Below are 27,429 nucleotides of genomic sequence, written 5' to 3' on the forward strand. Positions count from 1 at the left end.
AGTTTGTTTTCAAATCCATGTAGGAGAGAGAAAGCGGTAGTATCTTAGCATTTTCTTTTCTTTTTGATGTTGACTTGCAAGAGGATCTGAACAGATAGGTTGTAAAGTTGTCTTGCCAGCCTCCAGCAGAAGCCATGATGAGGCCAAATTGTTTTACTCCAGCATTCCTCTATTGAAAGTTTACATCTTTAAGGAATAAACTAAGTAACTTGGCTTATTAAAGCTTCTGACAGTTTAAATATAAAGAGTACCTGTTAAAAAGACTGTTCTAAAAATAGGTATATACATGTGTCACTTTAAAGCACATATTTCATTTTATGTTAAAAATTAATTAAATTACTCCAGAACTTTTCTAATGGTTTGTTGAAGAGTTGACATGAAGACTTTGCCTTTTGGAATAAACATACCTTAAGATGTCTAAAATCTGTGAAACCAAACTTACATAAGTCCCTTCTCCTTGTCTCCATCATATTAAATATATGCTGGACTCAGAGTGGAGTCCCTGGGTGGTGCAAATGGTTAATGCACTCTGGCTGCTAACTGAAAGATTGGAGGTTTGAGTCCACCCAGAGGCACCTCAGAAGAAAGGCCTGGCAATCTACTTCCCAAAAATCAGCCATTGAAAACCCTATGGAGCATAGTTCTATCCTGACACACACGGGGTGGCCAGGAGTTAGTATCAACCTGATGGCAACCAGTAACTGGTACAGTCAAAGTTAACCAGAAATTATCAAAGGATTCTGGAGATTCGTCCTCTACACTTAAATAGAATCTCACCCACCCCTGGTATTGTTAGTCATCTCACCCTGTCATTAAAAATATGCATAGCCCTGTGGAAAATGTTTGCTTTTCTGCCCCTTTGTTGTTTCTTTTAACTTTGCTTGAATTCTCTATCATGTATTTACTGCTTGCATTATACAGATCTGAAGAATGCAGTGCTGACCTACATTTTTTACTGTCTGGAGCCACATTGAAAGTGGCTGCTGGGTCTCACAAAGGGTACCCTATTTGTAGTGAGTGCTCAGCTAGACGAGACCCATCACCATCTCCCTTGGCATAAAGCTCTCCTGCTGCTGCAGATAGCCCTGGTCACCTCACCTAGCCGAAAAGAAACCTGTGTGGGCAGGACCTATTCATGTTTTCCATGGAGGGATGATTATCTTCTCTTCACGATTCTCCAGCAACTCAGCAACCCACCTCCTTCGCCATACCCAGCATGCCCTTCCACTGGGACCAGCCTCTACTGTCATTTTTTAAAGATGATAAAGTAATTTTTGGGAGTCTGATGTTTTTCATTGCCATTTGGCTGCCCTTCTCCTCAATAGAGGATAATACCCCACTTGCCAAATTTTTTAGGAAACTTCAAGCCTCCCTACAACCTACTGCCAGAGGCTTCCCAGGTTGGAATCAAGGACATCTGACTTCGGCAGCCTAGAATTCCCCAAATCTAAAGAGGACTTTATTAGTTACATAACTTTCTAAACAAGGAGCAGAGATTACCATTCAGCTTTGAAAGGAGGAGAAACATGACTGAGATTAAAAATGAATGTCAACATGAAAGCCAAGAAAATTAAAATTTAGTTTCACATTTGCGTCAAAGTTTTTGCTTTGGATTGGGGAGAGCATATTTTTCAATTTCCTAATTATGGACTGCTACTAATGTTTGGGCATTTTCTTGTCTCCTTTTCCTGGTATTTATTAAAGTGCTATATATATACCTTTGGCATGCAGTAGGTATAAAAAGATACTTTGTATCACAAGCTTATAATCTTATTTTATTTTGTTTTTATTGTTTTCTTTCAACAGGTCATACCGCTATTACTATTACATAGATGTAGCTGGAATCATTAATCTTTTTTATTTTTTACTCTTTTTTATTGTGGTAAATATATATGTAACAAAACATTTGACATTTCAACAATCTTCACTGTGCAGTTCATCGACATTAATTATGTTCATCATGTTTTTCACCCATCACCTTTACCCATTCCCAAATTATAACATCACCTTTATCAGAAAATGAGTGTCCCCTAAGCATTGTGTCCTCCTTTCCCCATCACTCACAGCCACCCCCAGTAACCAATAATACACTTTGATCTCTGTACACTTGCCTATTCTAGATACTTCACAAAAGTGGGATCATACAATATTTGTCCTTTTGTGACTGACTTATTTCAGTAGGCGTCATGTTTTCAGGGAGTAATTAATCGTAATGCTTTTCATACCTGTAACAGGATGATCACCAAATGATTGTCCAAAAAAGAAGTTTCAATTTATACATGGTAAAGCCATTCTGAATCAACTATTTTCACATGGCACTAACTAACCTATCCTCTGTTCCTGCCTCCTGCTTGATAGGTGCCAGGACGAGTGCCCTGTTGGAACTTACGGGGTTAGCTGCACTGAGACCTGCCGATGTGTCAACGGGGGGAAATGTTACCACGTGAGTGGCGCGTGCCTCTGTGAAGCAGGCTTTTCTGGTGAACATTGCGAGGCACGCCTGTGTGCTGACGGGCTGTACGGCATCAAATGTGACAAACCGTGCCCCTGCCACCCAGACCACACTCATAGGTGAGTGTTGGCCGCTGCTGGAAGGATGTGTCCTGTTAAAGCTTAACCTCAGCGTCCAGTATTTGGAAGGAGAGAGATTCCCCCCCCCAAGGCCCTTCCTGCTTCTGGGTTATCATGGTCAGGAACCACGAAGCACATAGAAGATGTTTTCACTTAGTGGGTGATAGCCCAACTCAGAACATTGTTTGATGGTCCTTTGGTAGATATTAAATTCTATTCCCTATTAATGGCCACTGGTAAAAATTAAATTTGTTGAGGTCAGTAGAACTTCTCCCTAAGAGAAGCCTTCTGTGACATTCCCTTACAAGCAAAGATGCAATGAGAGACAAGGAGTTAAGCCCAGTATGTAAAAATATAAAATTATTCTCACTGCAACATCTTCTATTTGACAGCACATCTGTCGAAGAAAAAAGGGTTATAGAGAGGAAGTATACCAGTGGAAGTTTTGTGCAAGTACTTCACATGTGGCTGTCACATGTGAAATATGTTTTCAGAATTGATTACTCTAACACAGAACTCACAGGGGCCTTGTAGCTCTAAAATCTCTCAAAGAATTTAAGAACAGGAAACCATGATCCCACCCACTCTACTATACCTTGTCTACGCCTGAAAATATCCTCCTTCCCCCTCTTTTCTTCTCCCTCCCGTAAGGACCAGATACATGTAACTTCAAATGCTGGCCCTTGTTTTCAGACTGCTGGGAAAGTTGAGTTTGACAAAAATGGAGTGCATTATCGAGCAGTTCAGATGTTACTAGTATTACTTTTATATGCATTTAGCACAGCTGTTACTTCATTTATACCTCTGAAAGACAGCTTGTGGTCACAGCAAATCCCAAATGCACAAACGTTAAAAGTAAACAGAAACTTGTGGTTGGTCTCTGCTTTAAACCATTGTTGGGAACAAAATAGTGGATTTAGCTCTGTGTGTATGTGTGTGTGTGTGTGTGTGTGTGTGTGTGTGTGTGTGTGTGTTGGAATAGGTGTCAGTGGGAGGTATCAAAGAAATGTACTCATTGGGTCTCAAGTAAGTTTGTAAGTCACTTTAGGCAACTTTTGATTGTCTTCATTGGAAAATATTTGCCACTCTTTAAATAACAAGTTTAGGTAAAACTTTAGGGAGGGAAGATGAATAATCTCCGCAAGACTGCTTTTAAAAAACCAAAAACAAAACTCTCCAATGTTTAAGGAGCTGGCAGGAGTAGGGACAACTCATGAGTTTGGCTGCCTTTCTTGCAGTATGAGGCTTGTTACAGCAAATGGTAGGTCTCATGTAACAAGCTAAGAACTTTTTTATACCAGTGGGTTTTTTTTTTTTTTTTTGCTGTATATAGATACTTTCTGAAAGCAAACAGAGTAATAAATTTGTACAAAGGAAGAGCTCTACTATGAGAAGAATTGTAGAAGCAGAGAAAATGTTGATTTTGTTGGAATTGGGCACCATGTTAATTGCAGGGGCATGTGAAGAGTTATTCGATTGACACTAATACCGTGATAATTTTGACTTAAGTCATATGTACATAAGCATGTATGTTTTAACAAAGAAGTACATGAAATTATTTGATAATCCTGTAGGTCAAAAGAAAAATAAAATATATTTAATAATATCAAATAATCAGAAAATTTAGAAATGATTAGCCTGTTAAGTACTTTCCTAAATAATGACGGCTATTTTTAAAGATTAGCTTTTAAAATGTTCTATTAAAAACAGTTTAATTTTGACCATATGACTCTTTCTTTTTGAATTCTAATTTGGAGTTATCTATTTAATTTTTATATCTTGAACTTTTTTTTGTATTAGTTTTTTTGTATTAGTTGAAAACCTAGCTTCTTCATTTTACTATTTAATCAACTAGGTTGAACTTTGCTATTTCAAAATTCATGATACATATTTATCCTAAAACTTTTCATTATAATTAATGAGATAACTAATTAGTGCAAGGTAAACTACTGGTTTTAGATAAATTTTGAGTTCTATAAATGTACATATTGACATATTTTGCAGCCGTGTATATGGGTAGGGGTTTGGATCAGTTAGCTTTCTCTGTATAAAAAAACACCCCAAACCTAGTGGCTTAAAACAAAAAGTATTTATTAGCTGATGGTTTTTGCTTGTCTATTTGAGCTGCGCTCACCTTGGTGGTTCTTCTGCTGGTCTCCCTGTATTCACCAGGCAGATCAACTAGAGACTGATTAGTCCTGGATATCCTCACTCCATGTCTGGCATTTGGCTGGTGGTAGGGGCTACTAAGCCACATGTCTCCAACATCTAGCAGGCTAGCTTGAGCTTCTTAACATGGTGACCAGCTTCCAAAGGCAGCAAGAGTAAGGGCAAGCCCTAACATGCAAACACTTTCCAAGCTTTTGGTTATGCCATATTTGCTAAAGTCCTGTCATAGATTGAATTATGTCCCCCCAAAATATCTGTCAACTTGGCTAGGTCATGATTCCCAGTATTATATGATTGTCTACCATTTTGTCATCTGATGTGATTTCCCTGTGTGTTATAAATCCTATCACTGTGATGTTATTGAGATGGATTAGTGGCAGTTATATTGATGAGGTCTACAAGATTAGATAATGTCTTAAGCCAATCTCTTTTGAGATATAAAAGAGAGAAGCGAGCAGAGAGACAGGGAGACCTCTGTATCACCAAGAAAGCAGTGCTAGGAGCAGAGCGTGTCCTTTGGACCCAGGGTGCCTTCTCGGAGAAACTTCTCGTCCAGGGGAAGATTGATGACAAAGACCTTCCTCCAGAGCCAACAGAGAAAGCCTTCCCCTGGAACTGACACCCTGAATTTGGACTTCTAGCCTACTAGACTATGAGAGAATAAACTTCTGTTTGTTGAAGCCATCCACTTGTAGTATTTCTTTTATAGCTGCACTAGATAATTCAGACATGTCCCTTTGGCCAATGCAAGCCACACAACAAAGTTCAGATTCAATATACTCCACTTTTGATGGGAGGAGATGCAGAGATTCTGCAATCAACCATAGGGTTGAAATAAATTTAAATATATGTATAAGTAGTAGTAGGTCCCTAGGTGGTACAAATGTTTTGTGCTCAACTGCTAACCTAAAGGTTGGTGGTTCCACCCCACCCAGTGGTTCTGGGTACCGAAGAAGAAAAGCCCTATTGATCTGCCTCCGTTATGATTACAGCCAAGAACACCCTATGGAACAGCTCTACTCTGTAACACATGAGGTCGCCACGAGTCAGAATCAACTCGACGGCAACTAACAACAACACATATAAGTAATATTAAGATTTTAATTTATAGCACTGTTAAGGAACCTATAGACATTTACTGTGACCTGGACTTTTCAACTGAAAACTAACTTTTATGATGGAAATCATTTTGAACAGGAAAATAAAATTTGATGTTTAATAAGAGCCCACATAGTATATGTATATTTGCTGTTTTTAATAAGGACATCTAAATAGCTGTGGGCAATCAGTATGTGCCTATTTGCAAATGCCACCTGTCATTACATTTGAGCATTAGCAACATCAAAAGAAATGAATAAAAAGAAGTTCAATGACTCATTCTGTTTTAGCCAATAGTGTATAGTATAGAACATTTGTCATAATTATAACTATTAAATAAAGAATTTTATTAAGATATTTGTATATAGTTTTCACATATATGTGTGTGTAAAATAATATGTATTCCTATATGTGCATAATCCTATATCCATATACACAAAGCACTCCATTCTTTAGAAAGAAAACAGGTAGTGAGCATATCACCCTTCAACCTCCAATCTTTGGCTCTAACATCGTACGTAAATCTCATTACCAATTAAGCTGCCTGCATGAGAACCCATCAAATGCTTTCAAAGTGCACTGGCTTCCTACATCTAATTACAAATTGCAGAATACTAATTTTGGTGTCAATCAATCTGAGAACCAGTGTGCTGCACTGACACTCTCTGGGAGGCCCTGAATATCAATTTCTCTGTCTGTCTCTCACTTAGGCCAATTCCCTGCCCCAAGACTGCCTGTTTTGTTTAACATTTACATCTATGTCATGAATATTATTTTCTACTGTTTAATGTAAAGAAATATTTTTCTACTAAATTGTCTTTTATTTTATGGTGAGTTAAGATAAAGCATTTTAACTATTCCATCACTTGAAATACTTCTTTTCCTTTTTTGCAAACTTAGGACCTTCAGTAAAGTAAATATAAATTTGTCTCTGATTTTTGCACACTATGGGTTTTCATTGGTCCTGCATTATTGACCCTTTTATCTGTGCTAAATCCCAAATTTTAGCAATCCTTTTTCATATCTAGTCCCCCTGGCAGACTGCTATCAAATTCCTTTTCTTTGCTGTGAAAAAACAAACAAACCTGGGTTCGAGTTTTGATTCTGTCATTACTTGTGTGAGATGTTGAATCAATTATTTACTCTTTCTAGGGCTGTGTTTCCTCTTTAATAAATTGGGGATAGTACCTAACTCTTAAGGATTAAATTCAGTAATGCACATAGAGTGCTTGGCTTGGTGCTGGATCCATTCAGTGCTCAGTAAATGCTAGCAGCTAGTCTGCACATTCACTTATAACATCATCCTGAGCATTTCATAAGTGAGTGTTGCCTGAGAATAATGGCAATTCCCTTTAAGCCAAGATTTTAAGCATTTTAAAGACTAGTTTAATAGGAAATCTTGCCCTCGAATACAGATATGTTGTTGTTAGGTGCCATCAAGTCGGTTGTGACTCATAGCGACCCTATGTACGACAGAATGAAACGCTGCCTGGTCCTGTACCAACTTCGCAATCATTGCTATGTTTGAGCCCCTTGTTGCAGCCACTGTGTCAATCCATCTCATTGAGGGTCTTCGTCTTTGTTGCTAATCCTCTACTGTACCAAGCATGATGTATTTCTCCAGGGACTGGTCTCTCCTGATAACATGTCCAAAGTATATGAGATGAATACAGACATACTGATTATAATTTAATATTGTTGGATGACTCAGAGATATCAAGAAGAACAGATTAGTGTGGGAAAGCAAGATCCTTGAAGTCAGACTTTGCTGCATAAGAACTGACATTTTCACTCATTTGCTCAATAAATATGTACTATGGGCCTACCAGGTGCTCCTTGGAAATTCCAGTGGGGCGGTTCTACTCTGTCCCATAGGGTTGCTATGAGTCAGAATCAGCTCAATGGCAACGGGTTTTGTTTTTTTTTTTAAATGGGTCTACCGTGTGTCAGGGACAGGTAATAAACCAGACCTAATTCTTACCCTCATAGAGCTCACAGTTTAGAGGGGAAGGAAGGCATGGAATGACAGTAAAAATAAATCAGTATAGCATTATAGACTGTGGTAAGTGAGATCAGAAAAAGAACAAGATGCTTTGAAAGAGAATAACAAGAGAGAGCTAATATAAATTTGGGTGGTCAGGGAAGGCCTCCATAAGGAAGAAACATTTAAGCTGAGACTGGAATATAAGAAGGAGAGAGCTAGACAAAGAGTTGGGGAATAGCATTTGAGGCATATGGAGTAGCATATGTGAAGGCCCTTAAGTTGACGGTTTTACAAACTAAAAGAAGTCCAGTGGAGATGAACATAGTAATAAAGAGAGTGGTGATGAGAAAAGAGGTTCAAGAAGTAGCCAGTGGCCAGGTGATGAGGGCCTATGGCTATATTGAAGGTGATCATATACCCCAGTTTTCCTGGAACAGTTTGGTTTCGGCCTGTTGTCATGGTGTAATTACTGGTAGCTCCCCTTTTACTATTAAAGACGTTCTGGTTTAGAAAATAAATTATATAGACCCTCTAGCTATATTAAACAATGTGTATTTTTTTCTAAGCATAGTGGAGAGTCTTTGATGAGTTTTGTTTTCAATAATATTTTATTGTGTTTTTTGTGAAATTTGATGAGTTTTAAGACAAAGACTGATATGATACAATCTAATTTTCAGGCGGTGTGGTATGAATGGAGGCAGGGAGAAAAATTAGGAGACTCTTAGAAGATCAGAAAATAGATGGAATCAGCTTAGACTAGGATGGTGACAGTGAAGATGAAGAGATGTGAATGGATTTAAGATATGGAATGGATAGGTCTTAGTGATGATGAATTAGATATGGGAGAAAAGGGAGGAGCTACCAAGAATAACTCCTAGGTTTCTGGCAAGTGAAACCTACAACTGAGTGACTGCTGGTGCCATTTACAGAAATGGGATCGATTGAAACAGAAACGCTGAGTGAGGAGGGAAGAAAGGGGAAAACAAGGGTTTAGTTTTGGACATGCTAAGTTGGAGATACCAAGGAAGTGACAGGTGTTTGTCCAAGGATAAGTGATTTTCCCAAGGTTATGTAGCAGATAAGTGGAAGATCTGAGACTCAGACCCTTGTCTTCCGAATTCCAGATATTCTATACCCAAGAAGCCATCTCAAATGCACAGTTTTACTTTGCTTTTTCTTCATGCCAGGTTTTTTGAGTATGCTTGTGATGGATGTTGCGGTATCTGCTTGTGGGCAGTTAGTTGCAGCAGGGGCCTAAACATATATTTAAATACATTTCTAAAAATGAGGAACAAGCCATCCATCCCATAGGCTTTTTCTTTAAAAAAAAAAAAAGGAAATGAAGAGTACTGAGTGTGGCTGAGCTCCTTACTTGACAGACAAGGGCATCAGGCTCAGGGAGATTTATGGTCACAATGAGGTCACCCAGGTAGTAGGAGACTGGAGTGACATCCTCAGTCTTCAACCCTCCCAGGTCCTCATTTTTCTCGAAAGTGAAAAATCTATCAACAGCCTTGTCATGTCTAGATGCTGACAGTGGATTTTGTTGTGGGCCTAGTTAAGGGGAGGGTTTTGTCTCCATCAGGGGAGGAAGACCATCTTTAAACAGCCTTCCAATTGTCAGCAGAGCTAGTTTAATTGTTAAGATTTTCCTTTGGCGAGAAGCACATGTGTTTTGAGACAGAGTGCCACAGAGGGCCCTATTGTGTTAACTTCACTAATGTGTGCATCTTAGTGCAGCTGATATGTCCATTTGCTATGGAGCAACAGCTGGCTGCCTGGCTGTCAATGCAACTGCTGTTTCAGGTAGAAACAGCTGCTCCACCACCAAGTACGGGAGCCTAGGCCTGCTTTTGTAGTTCCTTGGACATCACCCTGATTAACTGATTTGGTATTGTTCATTGGGTGCAGTTCTTTAGATCTTCTCATAGAGTTGATGCCTTATTAAATGAATGCTTTCAATTTAAGACAATTAAAATGGATTTCAGACAGAAGGATGTGTTTGGAATAGTCATCCTGTTAGAGCATGATGCTGATTTCATGCAATGTTTCAGCAGTATCCATCAGGTTGCGGTTAATTAATGAAATCACTCCAAGCCTGGGAATGAAGTTTAAATTACTGTTCATGGACTTACCCACACATTTAGTGATCATGGCTAAAGCAGCATTTGAACGGGACTTGGGTGTCATGTTTACCCCAGAGTGACTTGTTCCTTTCATCCGTGTCTCTCAGCTGTCACCCCATGTCTGGAGAGTGCGCCTGTAAGCCAGGCTGGTCTGGGCTCTACTGTAATGAGACATGCTCTCCTGGATTCTACGGGGAATCTTGCCAACAGATCTGCAGCTGCCAAAATGGGGCTGACTGTGACAGTGTGACTGGAAAGTGCACCTGTGCCCCTGGATTCAAAGTGAGTGACTTGAGCTTTAGAGGAAGGAGAAAAGGGGTACAATGTGGAAAATATCAATACTGCAAGTTGCATGACCTTTTTTTTGGGGGGGGGGAGCTATTTTTTAATTGTGGTGAAAATATACACTACAAAACATTCGCCAGTTCAACAGTTTCTGCATGTACATTTCAATGACACTGATTACACTCTTCATGTTGCACAACCCCTATTCCCATCTTTTCCCTAATTATTCCATCACCATTAACTTACACTCAGTGCCCCCCAAGCAAAAACTCTCCCCTCCGGTTCTCTCACCCTTGGTAACCACTAATAAGCTTTGCTTTCTATATAGCTGCTTGTTTCATATACGTGAGATCATACAGTATTTGTCCTTTTGTGAGGGACTTATTTGGCCCAGCATCCTGTTTTGAAGGTTCATCCATGCTTCATCAGGACTTCATTTCTTTTTATGGCTGAATAATATTACATTGTATGTATATACCACCTTTGGTTTATCCATTTGTCTGTTGATGAACATTTAGGTTGTTTCCACCTTTTGGCTATTGTGAAAAGTGCTGTAGTGAACATTGGTGTACAGGTTTCTGTTTGCATTCCTGCTTTCACTTCTTTGGGTTATATACCTAGGATTGGGATTGCATGGCTTTTTCTGAGGTAAATGGATATGATAAAATCATTGAAAGAGAATAAAGAGAAAATTACTAATAAAGATACAAGTAATTACCTTAGAATGATGACTGGGAAAGCCGATAAAAACAAGTATATGGCATTAAAAATTAATATAAATATATGTGAAGTATGATGTATCAATTTTTCTGTAAATAATGGTTTTACTGTGTTTTATAAACAACAAGAAAATTACTTTTCCAGGTATGATACATATTATTGTTGACATTTTTTGTTTTAATTCTGTGTAATTTGAAGACCTGGTGACACAGTGGTTAAGAGCTACAGCTGCTAACCAAAAGGTCGGCAGTTCCAATCCACCAGCCACTCCTTGGAAACCCTATGGGGTAGTTTTACTCTGTCCTATAAGGTCGCTATGAGTCGGAATTGACTCAAAGGCAATGGGTTTGTTTGTTTTTTTTAATCCAAGTTAGTATTTATTATATATTTACATTTTATGGTTAGTTGTATGTAAGTTTTTAGATCTCTTTGAAAATCTGAACTCTACAAAAATGCATATATGCTAAAAGGTAGAATTTTGCTTACAGCCTTAGCCTACAGTTACTAGGATTTCTCTTTTAACATATATATTTTATTGTGCTTTAGGTGAAAGTTTACAGAGTAAATTAGTTTCCCATTCAATAATTTATACACAAATTGTTTCATGACATTGGTTGCCATCCCCACAATGTGTCAGCACTCTCCCCTTTCCACCCCAGGTTCCCTGTTTCCATTTGTCTGGTTTTCCTGCCCCTTCCTGCAGCCTCATCTTTGCTTTTGGGCAGGTGTTGCCCATTTGGTCTCTTATACTTGATTGTTCTAAGGAGAATGTTCCTCACAGGGTGTATTGTTTGTTTTATCTTGTTGTTGTGAGTCAGTTCCAACTCAGTGACACTATGTACAACAGAATGAAACACTGCCTGGTCCCGCGCCATCCTCACAATCGTTGCTATGTTTGAGGCTATCGTTGCAGCCACTGTGTTAATCCATCTCGTTTAGGGTCTTCCTCTTTTTCGCTGACCCTCTACTTTACCAGGCATGATGTCTTTCTCCAGGGACTAGTCCCTCCTAATAACATGTCCAAAGTACATGAGGCAAAGTCTCATCATCCTCACTTCTAAGAAGCATTCTTGCTGTACTTCTTCCAAGACAGATGTGTTTGTTTTTCTGGCAGTCCATGGTATATTCAGTATTCTTCACCAACACCGTAATTCAAAGGCATCAATTCTTCTTCGGTCTTCCTTATTCATTCTCCAGATTTTGCAAAGACCAGTCTAATATTTGGCTAAACAGTTAACTTCAGAAGTGGCTTCAGTTCTGGGTTAGAAGGGTGTCTAGGGGCCATAGTCTTGAGGGTTCATCCAATCTCTGTCAGGCCAGCAAGTCTGGTCTTTTTTGTGAATTTGAATTTTATTCTATGTTTTTTTCCTGCTCTGTCTGGAACCCTCTATTATAATACCAGTCAGAATGGTCAGTGGTGGTAGCCAGGCACAATCTAGTTCTTCCAGTCTCAGGCTAGTGGAGGCTGTTGTTCATGTGGTCCATTAGTCCTTTGGATTAACTTCTTCCTTGGGTTTTTGGTTTTCTTCTTTCTCCAAGCTCCAGATGGGATGAGACCAATAGTTGCATATTAGATGGCCGCTCCCAAGCTTTTAAGACCCCAGACACTACTCACCAAAGTAGAATGTAGAACATTTTCTTTATGAACTATATCATGCCAGTTAATCTAGATGTTCTCTGAGACCATGGTCCCTACCCTCCACCCCAGCAACCTGGTCCCTCGAGGTGTTTGGTAGTGTCTAGGAAGCTTCTATGACTGTGCCCTCTGTGTGCTCTATTATATATATGAATATACATGCTGCACATACAAGTATGTATGTAATAATATCCACATCCCAATCTGTATATGTACTCCTATACTCCTTCCTGTCTCTATTCAGCAAACATACCTACCTATATATTTGCTTCTAAATTATTGTTTGTTTTTACTGTTGTTGTAGGGTTATATATGTTATAGTATTTATTGTGATTGCCTTATTTTTTTTTGCGTTCCTCTCAGTGGCTTTCTTTGCCTTTGTCAAGTTGTGCTGACTTCCCCTATATTGTTTATTGCCTTTCCCTTCACCAAAGTTAACACATCTACTATCTAGTTAGTGATTTTCCCTGGTAACCATCAAAGATAGTTTCTTTCTGTGTAAATGTTTTCATGAGTTTTTGTAATAGTGATCTCATACAATATTTGTCCTTTTGTGATTGACTTATTTCACTCAGTGTACTGTCCTCCAGATTCATCCATGTTGTAAGATGTTGCATGGATTCATCACTGTTCATCATTGCATAGCATTCCATTGTGTGAATGTACCATAGTTTGTTTGTCTATTCATCTGCTGATGGGCACTTAGGTTGTTCCATCTTTTTGCTACTGTGAATAATTCTGTAATGAACATGGGTGTGAATATGTCTATTGTTGTGACGGCTCTTATTTCTGTAGGATATATACCTATGAGTGGGATTACTGAATCATATGGTATTTGTATTTCTAGCTTTTTAAGGAAGTGCCATATCATCTTCCATAGTGGTTATACCATATTACATGCCCACCAGCAGTGTATGAGAGTTCCAGTCTCCCCACAGCCTCGCCAGCATTTATTGTTTTTTTGATCAGTGCCATTCTTGCAGGGGTGAAATGGTATCTCACCAGAGTTTTGATTCGGATCTCTCAAATGGCTAATGATCATGAGCATCTTTTCATGTATTTGTTGGCCGCCTGAATGTCCTCTTTGGTGAAGTATCTATTCATGTCCTTTGCCCATCTTATGATTGAGTTGTTTGTCTTTTTGTTGTTGAGTTGTTGAAGTTTTCTATATATTTTAGAGATTAAACCTTTATCAAATATGTCATTGCCAAAGTTTTTTCCCATTCTGTAGATTCTCTTTTTATTCTCTTGGTAAAGTCTTTTATGAGCATAAGTGTTTAATTTTTAGGAGATCTCAGTTATCTAGTTTATCTTCTGGAATTTGTGCACTTTTAGTTACACTTGATATTCTACTTATGTCATAGATTAGGGCCCCTACCTCTGTCCCTATGTTTTCTTTCATGATCTTTATAGTTTTAGGTTTTGTATTTGGGTGTTTGATTCATTTTGCATTTGTTATTTGTGTATGGTGTGAGGTATGGATCCTGTTTCATTTTTCTGCAAATGGATATCCAGTTTTGCCAGCACCATTTGTTGAGGAGACTCTCTCTTCCCCATTTAATGGACTTCAACCCTTTGTCAAAGATCAGGTGTCCATAGATGGGTGGATTTACTTCTGTGTTCTCAACTCTGTTCCATTGGTCTCAATTTTGTGTCTATTGTTGCACCAGTATGGGGCTGTTTTGACTACCACGGCTACATAGCAGGTTCTGAAGTCAGGAAGTGTGAGGCCTCCTACTTTGTTCTTCTTTTTCAATAATGCTTTACTTATCTGGTTTTTTTCCTTTCCATATACAGTTGGTGATTTGTTTTTTCATCTCATTAAATAATATTGTTGGAATTTGGATCAGGATTGCATTGTATCTGTAGATCACTTTGGGTAGTACTGACATTTTCGCAATGTGGAGTCTTCCTAGCCATGAGCATGGTATGTTTTTCCATTTATGAAGGCATCTTTTAGTTTCTTGCAGTAGTGTATTGTAGTTTTCTTTGTATAAGTCTTTTACATCCCTAGTTAGATTTATCCCTAAGTATGTCTTTTTGTGGGTGCTATTGTAAATGGTATTGTTTTCCTGATTTCCTTTTTGGAGTTCTCTTTGTTAGTGTAGAGGAATCCAACTGATTTTTGTACTTTGATCTTGTACCCTGCCACTTTGCTGAATCCTTCTATTAGTTCCAGTAGCTTTCTTGTGGAATCTCTAGGAATCTCTACGTATAGGATCATATTGCCTATGAATAGGGATAGTTTTACTTCTTCCTTACCGATTTGGATGCCCTTTATTTCTCTTTCTTGTCTTACTGCTCCAGCTAGGACTTCCAGTACAATATTGAATAAGAATGGTGATAAATGGCATCCTTGTCTGGTTCCCATCCTCAAGGGGAATGCTTTCAGTCTCGCTCCACTGAGAAAAATGTTGGCTGTGAGTTTTGTATATATGCCCTTAATTATGTTGCGCCTAGGATTTCTTAACCTCAGAATAGGAATCCTTGTTTTAAAGGAAAATGGGTTATTCTTGAATCATTTCCTCCCATTTTAAAAATGAGAACATTAAACTATGAAGAATGCTGATGATTATTTCAGAGCACATGATGTAACTGGTGGATCATAATGCTGCAGAGCTGAGAGGATCTTTATGGGGTTTTCTAACCTCTGTCACTACCCTTTGGTTAAGCCCCACTTGAATTAGCCTTGACTTAAGGAAGTTGCTTCTATTTTCACAGATGACTCCAGTCACCTTTTGGCACCCACATCTATGTTTAACAGTCACTGTCAGATAAAAATTGAATCACGGTGCTGGTGGAGCATGGGTTCTGTTGTTTTGCTTTACCCACTAACAATATTACATATTATACAAGGAAGCCTAGGAAGCATAGTGATTTAATGCATAGTTTATGTTTATTTATTAACAGTTATTTTATAGCTACAATTTATTGTTATATATCTACTTGTTTGAGCAAGAACAAGGGGTTTTTATTTGCTACCAAGGCAGAACTAATAAAAGCAGCAGGTTTTGGGGAGGGGTCCAGTTTAACACCATATCCTAAACAAGGCCAGGAGGCATTGGTGATTCAGTGGAAGAATTCTTGCCTTCCATGCAGGAGACCCAGGTTAGATTCCCGACCGATGCGCCTCATGCATTGCCACCATCCATTTGTCAGTGGAGGCTTGTGTGTTGCTATGATGCTGAACAGGTTTCAGTAGAGCTTACAGACTAAGACGGACTAGGGAAAAAGGCCTGGTGATCTACTTATGAAAATCAGCCAATGAAAACCCTATGGATCACAGCAGTCTGATCCCCAAATGATCATGGGGTGGTGTAGGACCAGGCATCATTTTGTTCCATTGTGCATAAGATCACCAGGAGTCGGGGGTCAACTTGATGGCAACTAACAACAACAAAACATAGTCCAGCTATCATTGCACTTGAATGTCTAAGATTTGTAGAGTGGTGACGTTATAGAACTCTTTTGAGTATGATATGTTAAAATTAAGAGGAAGTCTAATTAGCATCTCCAAGATATATTTTTGTGTATTTGTGTGATCTTACTTCAGTCAGTAAGTTGCATGCATTTTTCTGTTTGCACCATTTAGGGAACTGACTGCTCTACTCCATGCCCTCTGGGAACCTATGGGATAAATTGCTCCTCCCGCTGTGGCTGTAAAAATGATGCTGTCTGTTCCCCTGTGGATGGTTCTTGCACTTGCAAGGCAGGTAAGGGTAGGTGAATGAGTCTTGTATTTGATCCTGGTCCTGTTATCTCCTAAAGTCACAGGAAAGAAACCTTCACTAGGGGTCTACTCCAGCTGTATTTGGTGCATGACCTCAGCAAGCCCCTCAACCAGTGTCAGCTCTATTCTTGGGCCAAGGGAAGAGGCTTGGATTAGATGGTCCCTGAAATTGCTGCTAGCACCAAAATTCTGTGAGTCTCTGAGCTTTTGGGAAGAGTTAGGAAGCAGACATGTGTCCATGCCCCTAAATGTGCTGGTCTGGAGTCATCAGAAGGAACATAGCCACACACTGATTTTACGTGAGGGCCAAAACGTGTTTATCTGTAGTTGCTGTGGCAGCCAGGATCATAGATACCCATTGTGCATGGTTAACGGGGTCCTGCTTTAAAGATGGGGATGTTCCTTCAAACAAAACCTTCCTTCTCCTTGCCATATAAATATTTTACTTTCCCAGTATGAACAAAACTCAGCATTCCACAGTGCACATCACTGCACATTAACAGTACCTCCAACTTCATATCTCTTCCTCAGTAGCTTGTTGGTGTTGGCATCCTTGGCAGATTACACAGCACACACAGTTGTTCAGGTGCTCAGGGGTGACTTTTGTTCATTTCTGGTGGGAGCCTTAAATGACAGAGCCAATGCTCACTGCTGCTGAGTTGGGGGGCATGTTGTGCATCCCCAAGAAGTTTCTGCAGGGAAATATAGCTTGGACAGGCTCTGTAAAACCCCCTGCTGCCTTTGTTTCCTCACATGCTCTGGCATCTTGTCGTGACAGGCTGGCACGGGGTGGACTGCTCCATCCGCTGTCCCAGTGGCACATGGGGCTTTGGCTGTAACTTAACATGCCAGTGCCTCAACAGGGGAGCCTGCAACACTCTGGATGGGACCTGCACGTGTGCACCTGGATGGCGTGGGGAGAAATGTGAACTTCTCTGCCAGGTATGCCCAAACCAATGCACCAACGAGGAATGCCTGCGGGGAGCTGATGTCAGAGGGTTGCCTGAATTTTACAGTTTTCCTAATTTAGAGTGGATAAGTGTGAGCCAAACCTCAGTAACTATTAGATGAACTGAGGTGTTTGGCCTCAAATTGGATATAGAATTGGAAAAGGCATAGACATGGAAACTGGATAGGGAAGCTTTATGGGAAATGCTTTCTTCTTTTCCTTCAACTATGCCCTCTTCCCACACCCCCCTTTATTTTCTCTGCCCTTAGCACACCCGTCTCGTGGTGGCAGCCAGTCAAGAGCATTTGTCAAGCACCCAGTGTATGTCTGTCAACTCTCCAAATATTTTGTTTCTATTATAATGGAAATCACCCACCCTTTGGGGTGGAAAGTGGCAGGGAATTGAAAGGGAGTTGGTGACTTGTGTCACAGAAATGCTTGGTGACATGGTGAAAGGAGGTTTGGAAACAGTTGTATTCTAATGTAAGTATCTCTAGAGTCACAAGAATCTCCAAAGATTTGGCTCCTTCAACTCTGACTCGATCTCATTGGCCTATTTTGGGTGTATATGTCATTAGAAAATCCACATTGCATCTACCACAGGCTGACAGAGGATACAAATGGGAAGTACATTCTATAGCAATGAGTTGGTTTCTGTTTCTTCCCATAACACTTGACCTGTTTCTTTCCCTCTTTCCCATTATTCTTTCTCCCTATCACAGTTCTTTTCTCCTGAGCCATTAAGGATCTGTCAGTAGTGTGTGTTCTTTGCCTCCAGGAGAGCACTCTGATGTGGAGATAACAATATGACCCCAGTGATCTGGGCCCCAGGCCAGGGGCCTTCCATGGAGACTCTTTTCTCCCTGAGCTTCCTCTTCATTAAGTACAACTCACTTAAGGAGATGTAGGGGGTGGGGGTGGTGAATCCCTGGGCTATTCCATGCCCTCCCAATCCCTAGAAAGGAGTGAAGTTAGCTTTGCTGTCTCTCACCTCTGACCAGTGAACAAATGATCAGTTCTTTGAGATGAACTCGAAGATCACTTTTCACTCCCAATCCGAATGTAGACAAAGCAAAGCCACTGGCATAATCTTGTCCTTTCTTGCATATTAAATGTGTTAGTAAACCAGCAAAGGCTCACATTGTTCCACTCCAAAAGTGTGAAATCAGTATGGCAGAGCTAAATCCTATCAAATATCATTGGAGTCCAAAAATGGTTTAATTTTTTAAAAAAATTTAATAATATCTAACAAATGAGTGTGCCTTTTAGCACCCTGTTTTATGCTGGTTCTCCTATTCCTCCCTCTTGGTAGGTGTACAGACACACAATGTCTCTGCTAGTCCTTGGGCAGACTGGGAAGTATGTAGTGCCCTCCCTCAATTCCTCAGGATTTGGCTTGAAAGAGTGGGAGTTATAAATTCAGAGCTTTCCATTCTTCTCCTACAAATTAAATTATCATGTCCATGAAGAGTCTGGTCTTCACTGGACCCCCCAAGCTGATGTGCATGTGACAACAGAAGGACCTGGAAGGAGAAGAGTGAGGAGAGCGTGCCAAAACATACCCATTCCCTCTGAGAAGTCAGAATAGCTTACGTTTTTTATACTTTTCCATGGAAAAGAGGATATTAAATAGGAAAAAATTAGTGAAATATTTTATTTCTTTGTAGTTCCATGTTTCCCATAGGCAACTTACAGAAATCAACTTAATTAGAGCTGTATATACATATATATTTTTTAGTTTTAGAGATTTCTTATCAGGGTCATGGCCCTCCCTTTCCGCTAGAGTATAAGTTTAGGGAACTTATAGTTTAGGAAAGCCTGAACTGTTTTGGAAAATCTTTAGGAGCAAAAGAAAAACATATATATCAGTTTGGGCTTACAATAAAATGAAATGTTCTTTTAATTAACTGGCATACGAAGATGCAAGAAAAAGCAATTTGTTTCACCATTCATAGCACTATGTTAGGCATAAGCCAAGGTATGAGTGATTTTAGAACACTGACCTCCTGGAGCCTACAGTTTGGGGAGCAAGAAGACATGCGAAGAGGTGATTGATTCTAACTCGTGTTCCTAGGAGGTGCTTTGGAAGCACAGGGAACTGTGTCTGAAATGGCTCTGATTGTGGCCCCTTTTGTCTCCCATCATGGGGTTTCCTGTGCCCTCATTCCTGTCTTCAATGCTGTCTTCGATATAGGATGGCACATACGGGCTAAACTGTGCTGAGCGCTGTGACTGCAGCCACGCCGATGGCTGCCACCCCACCACGGGCCATTGTCGTTGCCTCCCTGGATGGTCAGGTGAGATCCAAGGACACTACTGGAAATGTAGTGGAAATGAGCCAACTTAACGCCTAAGCTGTTCCTTACTACTCCAGAGAAACACACACAGGTCAACTTCTTAGAAAAAATGAAAATATAGTAATGTCTCCAGTAATCTTATGACATATTTTTATCCAAGAAATATTATTTCTAAGTATAGTTAATCTGCAAGCCAGGTATGGCTTTTTGTGGATTTGCACAGGGACAGTTCTCCTGAGGGCACATGTAAGTTCCCACTGTCAGTTTTCAACCAGGAAGGTCAGAAAAACGTAATGCTGTGAAAATCTCAGCAAGACCTCTGTGGTATTTTTTGAGCATTGAGGAAAAATGACTGAGAAAAAAGTATAGGAATATGACTAGGTTTACCTAGTGAGGCATAAAATAGTCATATGATTAACATAGATATTAAAATATTTTTGCTAGAAAGAAAAGCTTTTAAACTTTGTTTTTTTGCAGTAATGTTTTTAAGTCATGACATATTCACAAAATTGTTAGTACCAATTTTCTAACCACAGAGTGGAAGTTTCCTTTTATTCATATAAAGGTTTCAGCCAGGAAGTTCATCAAACTAACAGTGATCCTGGAAGAACTATAGTTTTTGCTCATTGTATATATACTTGGAAGATGGCATTAAATGTCCAAGTAAAATGGGATCTTGCTCTTCTTTTTTGTATATCAAGTCAAGCTTATCCTAAAAAGACAAAAATAAATAAATAAAAACTAATAGAATTTTGAACACTTATTAAGAAAAAATATCAAAGGGAATGCATTAGGAAAATTATTGAACATTGGGATGAATGAACTGAATACAGTCATGAATATTCATTTCTACCAAGAGTAAAATATTGATTGCTACAGTGAAACTCTATAAACTAAGGACTGGATTGGTACAGTGATTAAGAGCTTGACTGCTAACCAAAAGGTCAATAGTTCAAATCCACCAGCTGCTCCTTGGAAAGCCTATGGGGCAGCTCTACTCTGTCCTATAGGGTCCCTATGAGTCGGAATCGACTTGATGGCAATAGGTTTGGTTCTTTGGATTTAAATAAAATAAAACTTAAAAAAAAACCCAAAAACTTTCCATTTGAAGTCATTTTTAAACATATATGTGTGTGTATGTCTGTACGTATATAAATATATGTACATCTATATAGAAGAGAGGGAGATATGTAAGAGATCTGTGTCCATATCGACAGTGCTTTGGTATCTTACAAAACAGTTTTCAACTTGCGCTCTTAAATAGAAATTGGTAGTAATAAGCCAGGTATCCTCTTTAGTGATGGTTCATATTTTTAGAAGATGGATCTTTCAGAAGAGAATCATATGACTCCATACCAGAGAGGTCACATTTAGGAAATCATAGAGTGAGGATGATCTTACCTTATAGAAAAAATACATACAAAGAAGACTCTAGAGAAATAATCGTAAGTAATGGTTATTGAGTGCTTATTATAGCCTCACAACAACTCTGTGAGATAGGAGATATTATTTTCACAAATGAGGAAGTTGAGACCAAGAGAAGTTAAGTGGCTTGGCTGAGGTCTCAGAGTTCATAAATGGCAGAGACAGATTTGCACCCATGCTCTCCCACTGTAGAGCCAGCTTTCATAACCCCTACACCCTGCTGCCATACACAGAGTTATTCTAGGAAGTGCTGGGGGTTATGCTGAAATTCTACTTTCAGCATGGACCAAGACCTCTCGGAATTATATGAGAAGACCATGGTGATCAGTGCTGGTAACTAGAAACCTCTTTTTTTAATAATACTATAATTGATATAATTGCATACCATACAATTTACCTATTTATAGTATACAAATCAGTGATTTTTAGTATAGTCACAGAATTGTGCAGCCATTACAACAATCAATTTTAGAACATTTTCATTACCCCAAAAAGAAATCTTGTACCCATTAGCAATCACTCCTCATTGATCCCCAAGTCACCTTCCCCCCACTCTAGGCAACAACTAATCTACTTTCTATCCCTGCAGATTTGCCTGTTCTGGACATTGTATGGATTCATACAATATGTGGTCTTTCGTGACTAGCTTCCTTCACTTAACATAGTGTTTTCAAGGTTTATCCATATTGTAGCATGTATAAGTACTTCATTCCTTTTGATTGTCAGATAATATTCCATTGTATAGCTATACCACATCTTATTTATTCATTCATCAGTTGATGGACGTTTGGATTGTTTCCACTCTTTGATCATTATGAGTACTGTTACTATGAACATTTGTGTACAAGTTTTTATTTGGATGCATAAATGCTGAGTATATACTTAGGAGTGGAATTGCTGGATCATGTACTAACTCTATGTTTAAACTTTTAAAGAGCTGCTAAATTCTTTTTCAAAGCAGCTGCACAATTTTACATTCCCACCAGCAATGTATGATGGTTCCAATTTTTCCACATCTTCACCAACACTTATTATTATAGCTATCCTAGTGGGTATGAAGTGGTATCTCATTGTGGCTTTGATTTGCATTTCCCTGAGATCTAATGATGTGGAGGATCTCTTCATGGACTTCTTGGCCATTTGTATATCATCTTTGGAAAAATGTCTATTTAGATCATTTGCCCATTTTTAAATTGGGTTATTTGTGTTTGGGTTGTAAGAATTCTTTATATATTCTAGATACAAGTTCCTTATCATATATATGATTTACAAATATTTTCTCCATTTTGTAGATTGTCTTTTCACTTTCTTCATGGTATCCTTTGCAGCAGAAAACATTTTAATTTTGATGAAGTCCAATTTATCTATTTTTTCTTTGGTTGCTTGTGCTTTTGCTATTATATCTAAGAAACTATTGCCTAATCCAAGTTCACAAAGATTTATGCCCATTTTCTCCTAAGAGTTTTATAGTCTTAGCTCTTATATTTAGGTCTTTGATCCATTTTGAGTTAATATTTGTATATTGTATAAAATAGAAACCCAACTTCATTCTCTTGCATGTGTATATCCAGTTGTTCCAGCATCATTTCTCGACAAGACTATTATTTCCCTATTAAATTTTCTTGACATTCTTATTGAAAACAGATAGACAGTGGTTTATTCCTGGATGCTCAATTGTATTCCATTGATCTGTCTGTCTGTCCTTATGCCAGTTCCACACTGTCTTGATTTCTATAGCTTTTAGTAAGTTTTGAAATCAGAAAGTGTGAGTGCTCCAACTTCGTTCTTTTTCAAAATTGTTTTGGCTATTATGGGTCTTTGAAATTCCATTTAATTTTAGGGTCATTTTGTCTGTTTCTGCAAAGAAGAAAGATGGAATTTTAATGGCGATTACACTGAATCTATAGATCATTTGGGAAGTATTGCCATCTTAACAAAACTCTATTAAGTTGTCTTAGTCATCTAGTGCTGCTATAACAGAAATACCACAAGTGGATGGCTTTAACAAAGAGAGATTTATTTCCTCACAGTAAAGTAGGCTAAAAGTCCAAATTCAGGGCATCAGCTCCAGCGGAAGGCTTTCTCTCTCTGTCGGCCTTCTTCTCATCAGCGTTCCCCTGGACTAGGAGCTTCCCAGTACAGGGACCCTGGTCGAAACGACGCCCTCTGCTCCTGGCACTGCTTTCTTGGTGGTATGAGGTCCCCCTCTCTCTCTGCTCACTTCTCTCTTTTATATCTCAAGAGATTGCCTCAGGACACAATCCAATCTTATAGATTGAGTCCTGCCTCCTAACACCACTGCCACCCATCCTCCCTCATTAACATCATAGAGGCAGGATTTACAACATATTAGAAAATCACACAATACCAGGAATCATGGCCCAGCCAAACTGACACACAAATTTTTGGGGGGACATAATTCAATCCATGACATGTAAACATGGAATGTCACCAGCAACCTCTTTAGTAGTGTCTGTTAGTCCCTCGGACTTTTTTGAGAGTTTCTTTGGTTTCTGATCAAGTAAACTGAGATAAACTGTCACATGCTTGCTTTCTGCTTTCTGAGAGCCACTTTGGAAAACAGACCAAAGTTGCTATAAATGAAATTCATTTTCTTTTATTAGGAGCTACCCACAGACACAAGATCACCTGACCCTGTAGTTCTCCTTTGACTTGGAAAAGCTAAGACAACTCTGACTTCACAATATGAAATTCCACCTTCCCATGTTTTTGTTTGGTTTTCTGTTACTAAATATTAAAATTGCATCACACCATAGACTAAACCAGATTTTGTAACTTCACCAGGGTTCTTGATATTCTCAAATGGAGTGTCCAACATTCATTTCTAAATAGCCATAGTGAGGCAAAATAGCATTTTTACCCCTGGTGGATTCAGAGGACAGATCCTTTGTTTTTGGGCTCTACTCTACCAAATCTACATTTGTCTTATAAATATAGAAAGAATGTGAGGTGATCCTGAACACACCAGTGAAAGACATACTCTAGTATACATGAACAAAGCAGGAGATATGATTTGTCCTGGAGCCAACCAGAAAATGTGTTAGCTGCATTCCACAGTCTGGGTCATGGGGTAAGACAAATGATCACATATGGCCTTAGACCTTTCGGGCTTCTGCGGGAATGCAGTGACTTTGTCACACAACATAATCTTGTAATCCGGCTGTCAGTCTGTGACTGGCCTGCTTCTCCAAGAGTGAATGAAGCTTTGCTGTCTCATGTTGCTCTAGTCACATCTTGCCCACAATCCTTTTGCTTCCTGGCCTATAAGCCCTTGTTGCTCCTAGGCCAGCCAGATTGCTCCACTGACTTACTTCTCTGAGTCTTCTGTGTGGGCTGTTGGTCTATAAGCATCGGTAAGTATCTAAACCTGCTGTAAACATTTCTTTAAAGAGGTCATCCCTCACACTCATAGAACACACTTGGTATGAACAAACATACTAGGGGAAAAGGTTACTGATGTTCTAAAAAGCACCCTACAAAAGGATCAAGAAATGCTTTATTTTTCTAAAAGAAAACAAGAGCAGATTCTGTGTTTTACAAAAACACCATTTCATTGTCAACACTGGATTGACACATGCTTTTTCATCATTACTCTTGTTTTGAATAAATACTTCTTTGTAAGGACCTTTCTCAATATCGAGAAAGCTTTGCTTTTCACTTAGACACCAGGTTTGGGGCCAAATAATTAACATAAGCCCAGGGAAGCTAATAATTCTGTTTCCTTTCCTCCCTGTTGCTCTAGGTGAAATGTTAAGTATCACTGGACAGGGTAGCGGTATGTGTGGTAACAGTGAGGATTTTGTGAAGAAATCAGTGAAATCTAACACTGGGCCCTGGGCTCTTCCTCCAACCAAATAAATAAGATGGCATAGAGGCTCCAGCAGTGCTCGGCCACTGAGGACACTGTGGGGAGGAGCTGATTAGAACTCCCAGTTTGGAGACAGAGATAAGGGTCAGGAGAGCATTATTCCTTCTCACAAAGAAATTGACAAAACTCAGTTGAGGAAGCCGTACCCTAACCTCATATGCTGAGGAAGTCAGCTTGCTTTCTTACCATGTGGGTCACTCACCACACCTCATAACTTCACCCTGTTGCCTCATGGTTGACTATCTTTTACTCTTAAAGGAACTATAATTCATAGTCTTATTTCACCTGTTCATAAAATAAGTCTTCAAAATGCACTGACATAAAGATTAAGCAAAGCAAAAGTTGAATCTGGCATCCCAGATACTATTTCCAAAAGAAATGTACTATTTTGCAAAAGGCCTGAAAGTGTTGTATGTGGTTATTTAAAATCTTAATTTACTAGAATGTTTAGCCAATAAACTATATCAAAAAGAGGCAGATTGCAGTAAAAAATGAAAAAAAAATCCAAGATGTAGGATATGGGCTGTGTCCTGGACTCATTCTCCTACGCATCTTCTACACACACACACACACACACACAGCTATTGTCAATGAAATATAATTAGTTTTATGTATATGTATATATAGCCCAAGTAGAGCTGAGTAGAGTAGAAACATGTAGATATTTTCTTTCTTCTTTTCTGCTGGGACTTCAGTCAGCCAAAACACCTATTTGCTGAGCATTACAGCTGATCAAGATTTCATTCAAGCTGTCTAGGAACCTGTGCAGTCTCTAAAACCGGTTCCCAGCCCTGCCTAAAGCGAAGTCACCTGGGAACTCTTTTCACTTGCATATTTTGGGTCCCTGTCCCACACCTACTGAGCTCTTTCTCCATTCTTCCTAGCAAACAGATCTAGTCCTGGTGTGGCCCCAGCCCTTTTCCAGAAGGGACAGCCCACCTTTACAAGTTACCAGAGACAGACCAAGGTTGACCAGCTGACTAACTGAACTGCATTTTCAGCGACTACTCTTCACCAACAGGGTTTCTCATAGGGCTTAGTGATGCCTGAATTATTATAATGAAGGGAGACCTGGCTTCCTTTGTCCTGTGACAGCTAAGAGCAAATTCAAGGGGGAGGTAATACTTTAGAATAAATGAGCTTTAATTAGCGTGCAATAGCCCAATCATCTACAAATGCAAATGACTCAGTAGTTAACCCTTTCAGGTACTGAGGAATACAGAGTATGTATGCACGCACATATGTATCTGTCTGTCTGTGTGGCCTTGGGGGCAGGGAGCCAGATAAAAGCAGACTGCTAGGCCTCTGAAGTGAGGATGGGGAAGGGGTTGTTTCCTGAGAAGAAAGTTGCAGAAAAAGGCCCCAAAGTTCCCAGATCTCCCACTCTGCCCAGGAGTCTGTTCTGTTTGCTTTTATTGGGGTCTGGACTAAGGCAGGCCATGCTCTCTGGTATTTTTGTTTTGCAGCCGCAAACGCAAACATCTCTGATTTGCGTGACTTATCAGGATGTTTTTCAACCTGACTGCTTCTATAAAGCAGATTCTTTCTCAGTGGACCTTTAAAGTTCATAGTATCCAAATAGAAAGGTTTGATTTAACAACCATTTATTGAGTGTCTCTATGTCCTATGCAACCTAGTGCTTGGATACTGGGAGCACGAAGATAAAGCGATGCCAGGTCTCAACCTGCAGAAGCTCGCATTCTATCACGGTAGACACCCTGTCAGCAGAGGCGGACACACCAGGGAATCGCATCTGTACATGACTGTATGGTACCACTTTGTCGGTTGGAAGATTAGAAAAGCAGAAAAAGTGTTACCACATTATGATTAAATGGTATAGTTCCTCTCTCCTATAATCACCAAGTCCAATTATTATTAGCAAATCTCTCTCTTTGCTCTAATACATGTTTAACAGCTTGTTGCCTGGGGACAGACACAATCTGAATCATTTCTTTCATTCATTAACTCCCCCAGATATTGCAATACTGGCATAAGGAATATAACAATTAAGCAGGACAAGGAGTTTGGGTTATCTCTCTGGGAGGGGAACCAGTGACACCCCAGATGATTTATTTACTGCATTCATGCAATCACAAATGCTCAGTGAATGCTGATTTCCCATTGAGGCTGCTGGCATAATGCATCAGGCATTAAATGCATGAACATTTCTTTAGAGCTGCTTAGCTGAAGTTTATCACGATCATTCAGCTATTGCCTAGCAACTTGCGAAGGCTATCAAAGAGCTCTTTGTCTTCAACCCTGGCAAAAACAGTCCCTCACAGATCTCCTTATCAGCATTAGAACATTTATCAGGAAAAATGCTTCCACTGAACCAGAGATTGCTGCAAATTTAAAGATACCCCCTTCCCATTTTGCCCCTTCCTCCAAATATTTTAGGAAGTTATTTCCTGAAGTGACTAGTATTAAAGTCTTTGTCTATTCTTTGGTAAACATTCCAAATGAATTTCCTAAAGTAGTCTCATAATTCTTCTATTGCTCTATTATAATCTGGGCTGATATTAAAAAACACAGACCTGAGCTCAAGAAAGT

The 27,429-nt window shown here is 39.3% G+C and overlaps 1 protein-coding gene across 3 annotated transcripts in view; it reads left to right on the plus strand.

The window, feature by feature from the left end:
* Positions 1 to 27,429, plus strand: part of MEGF10 (multiple EGF like domains 10) — a 194,556-nt gene that overhangs the window by 133,336 nt on the left and 33,791 nt on the right. For 2 of the 3 annotated variants that reach the window (XM_023738696.1, XM_023738695.1), the window contains 5 exons: positions 2,359 to 2,571; positions 10,056 to 10,230; positions 16,182 to 16,302; positions 17,098 to 17,261; positions 19,463 to 20,500. In XM_023738696.1, coding sequence (XP_023594464.1) covers positions 2,359 to 2,571; positions 10,056 to 10,230; positions 16,182 to 16,302; positions 17,098 to 17,261; positions 19,463 to 19,615 — 826 coding nt within the window. In that variant the 3' untranslated portion in view covers positions 19,616 to 20,500. Of the gene's footprint in view, positions 1 to 2,358; positions 2,572 to 10,055; positions 10,231 to 16,181; positions 16,303 to 17,097; positions 17,262 to 19,462; positions 20,501 to 27,429 lie in introns of those variants that run through there. The other variant, XM_004384295.2, reaches the window with a different exon arrangement.

Source organism: Trichechus manatus, unplaced genomic scaffold, assembly GCF_000243295.1.
Source record: "Trichechus manatus latirostris isolate Lorelei unplaced genomic scaffold, TriManLat1.0 scaffold00121, whole genome shotgun sequence".
Taxonomy (NCBI): Eukaryota; Metazoa; Chordata; class Mammalia; order Sirenia; family Trichechidae; genus Trichechus; species Trichechus manatus.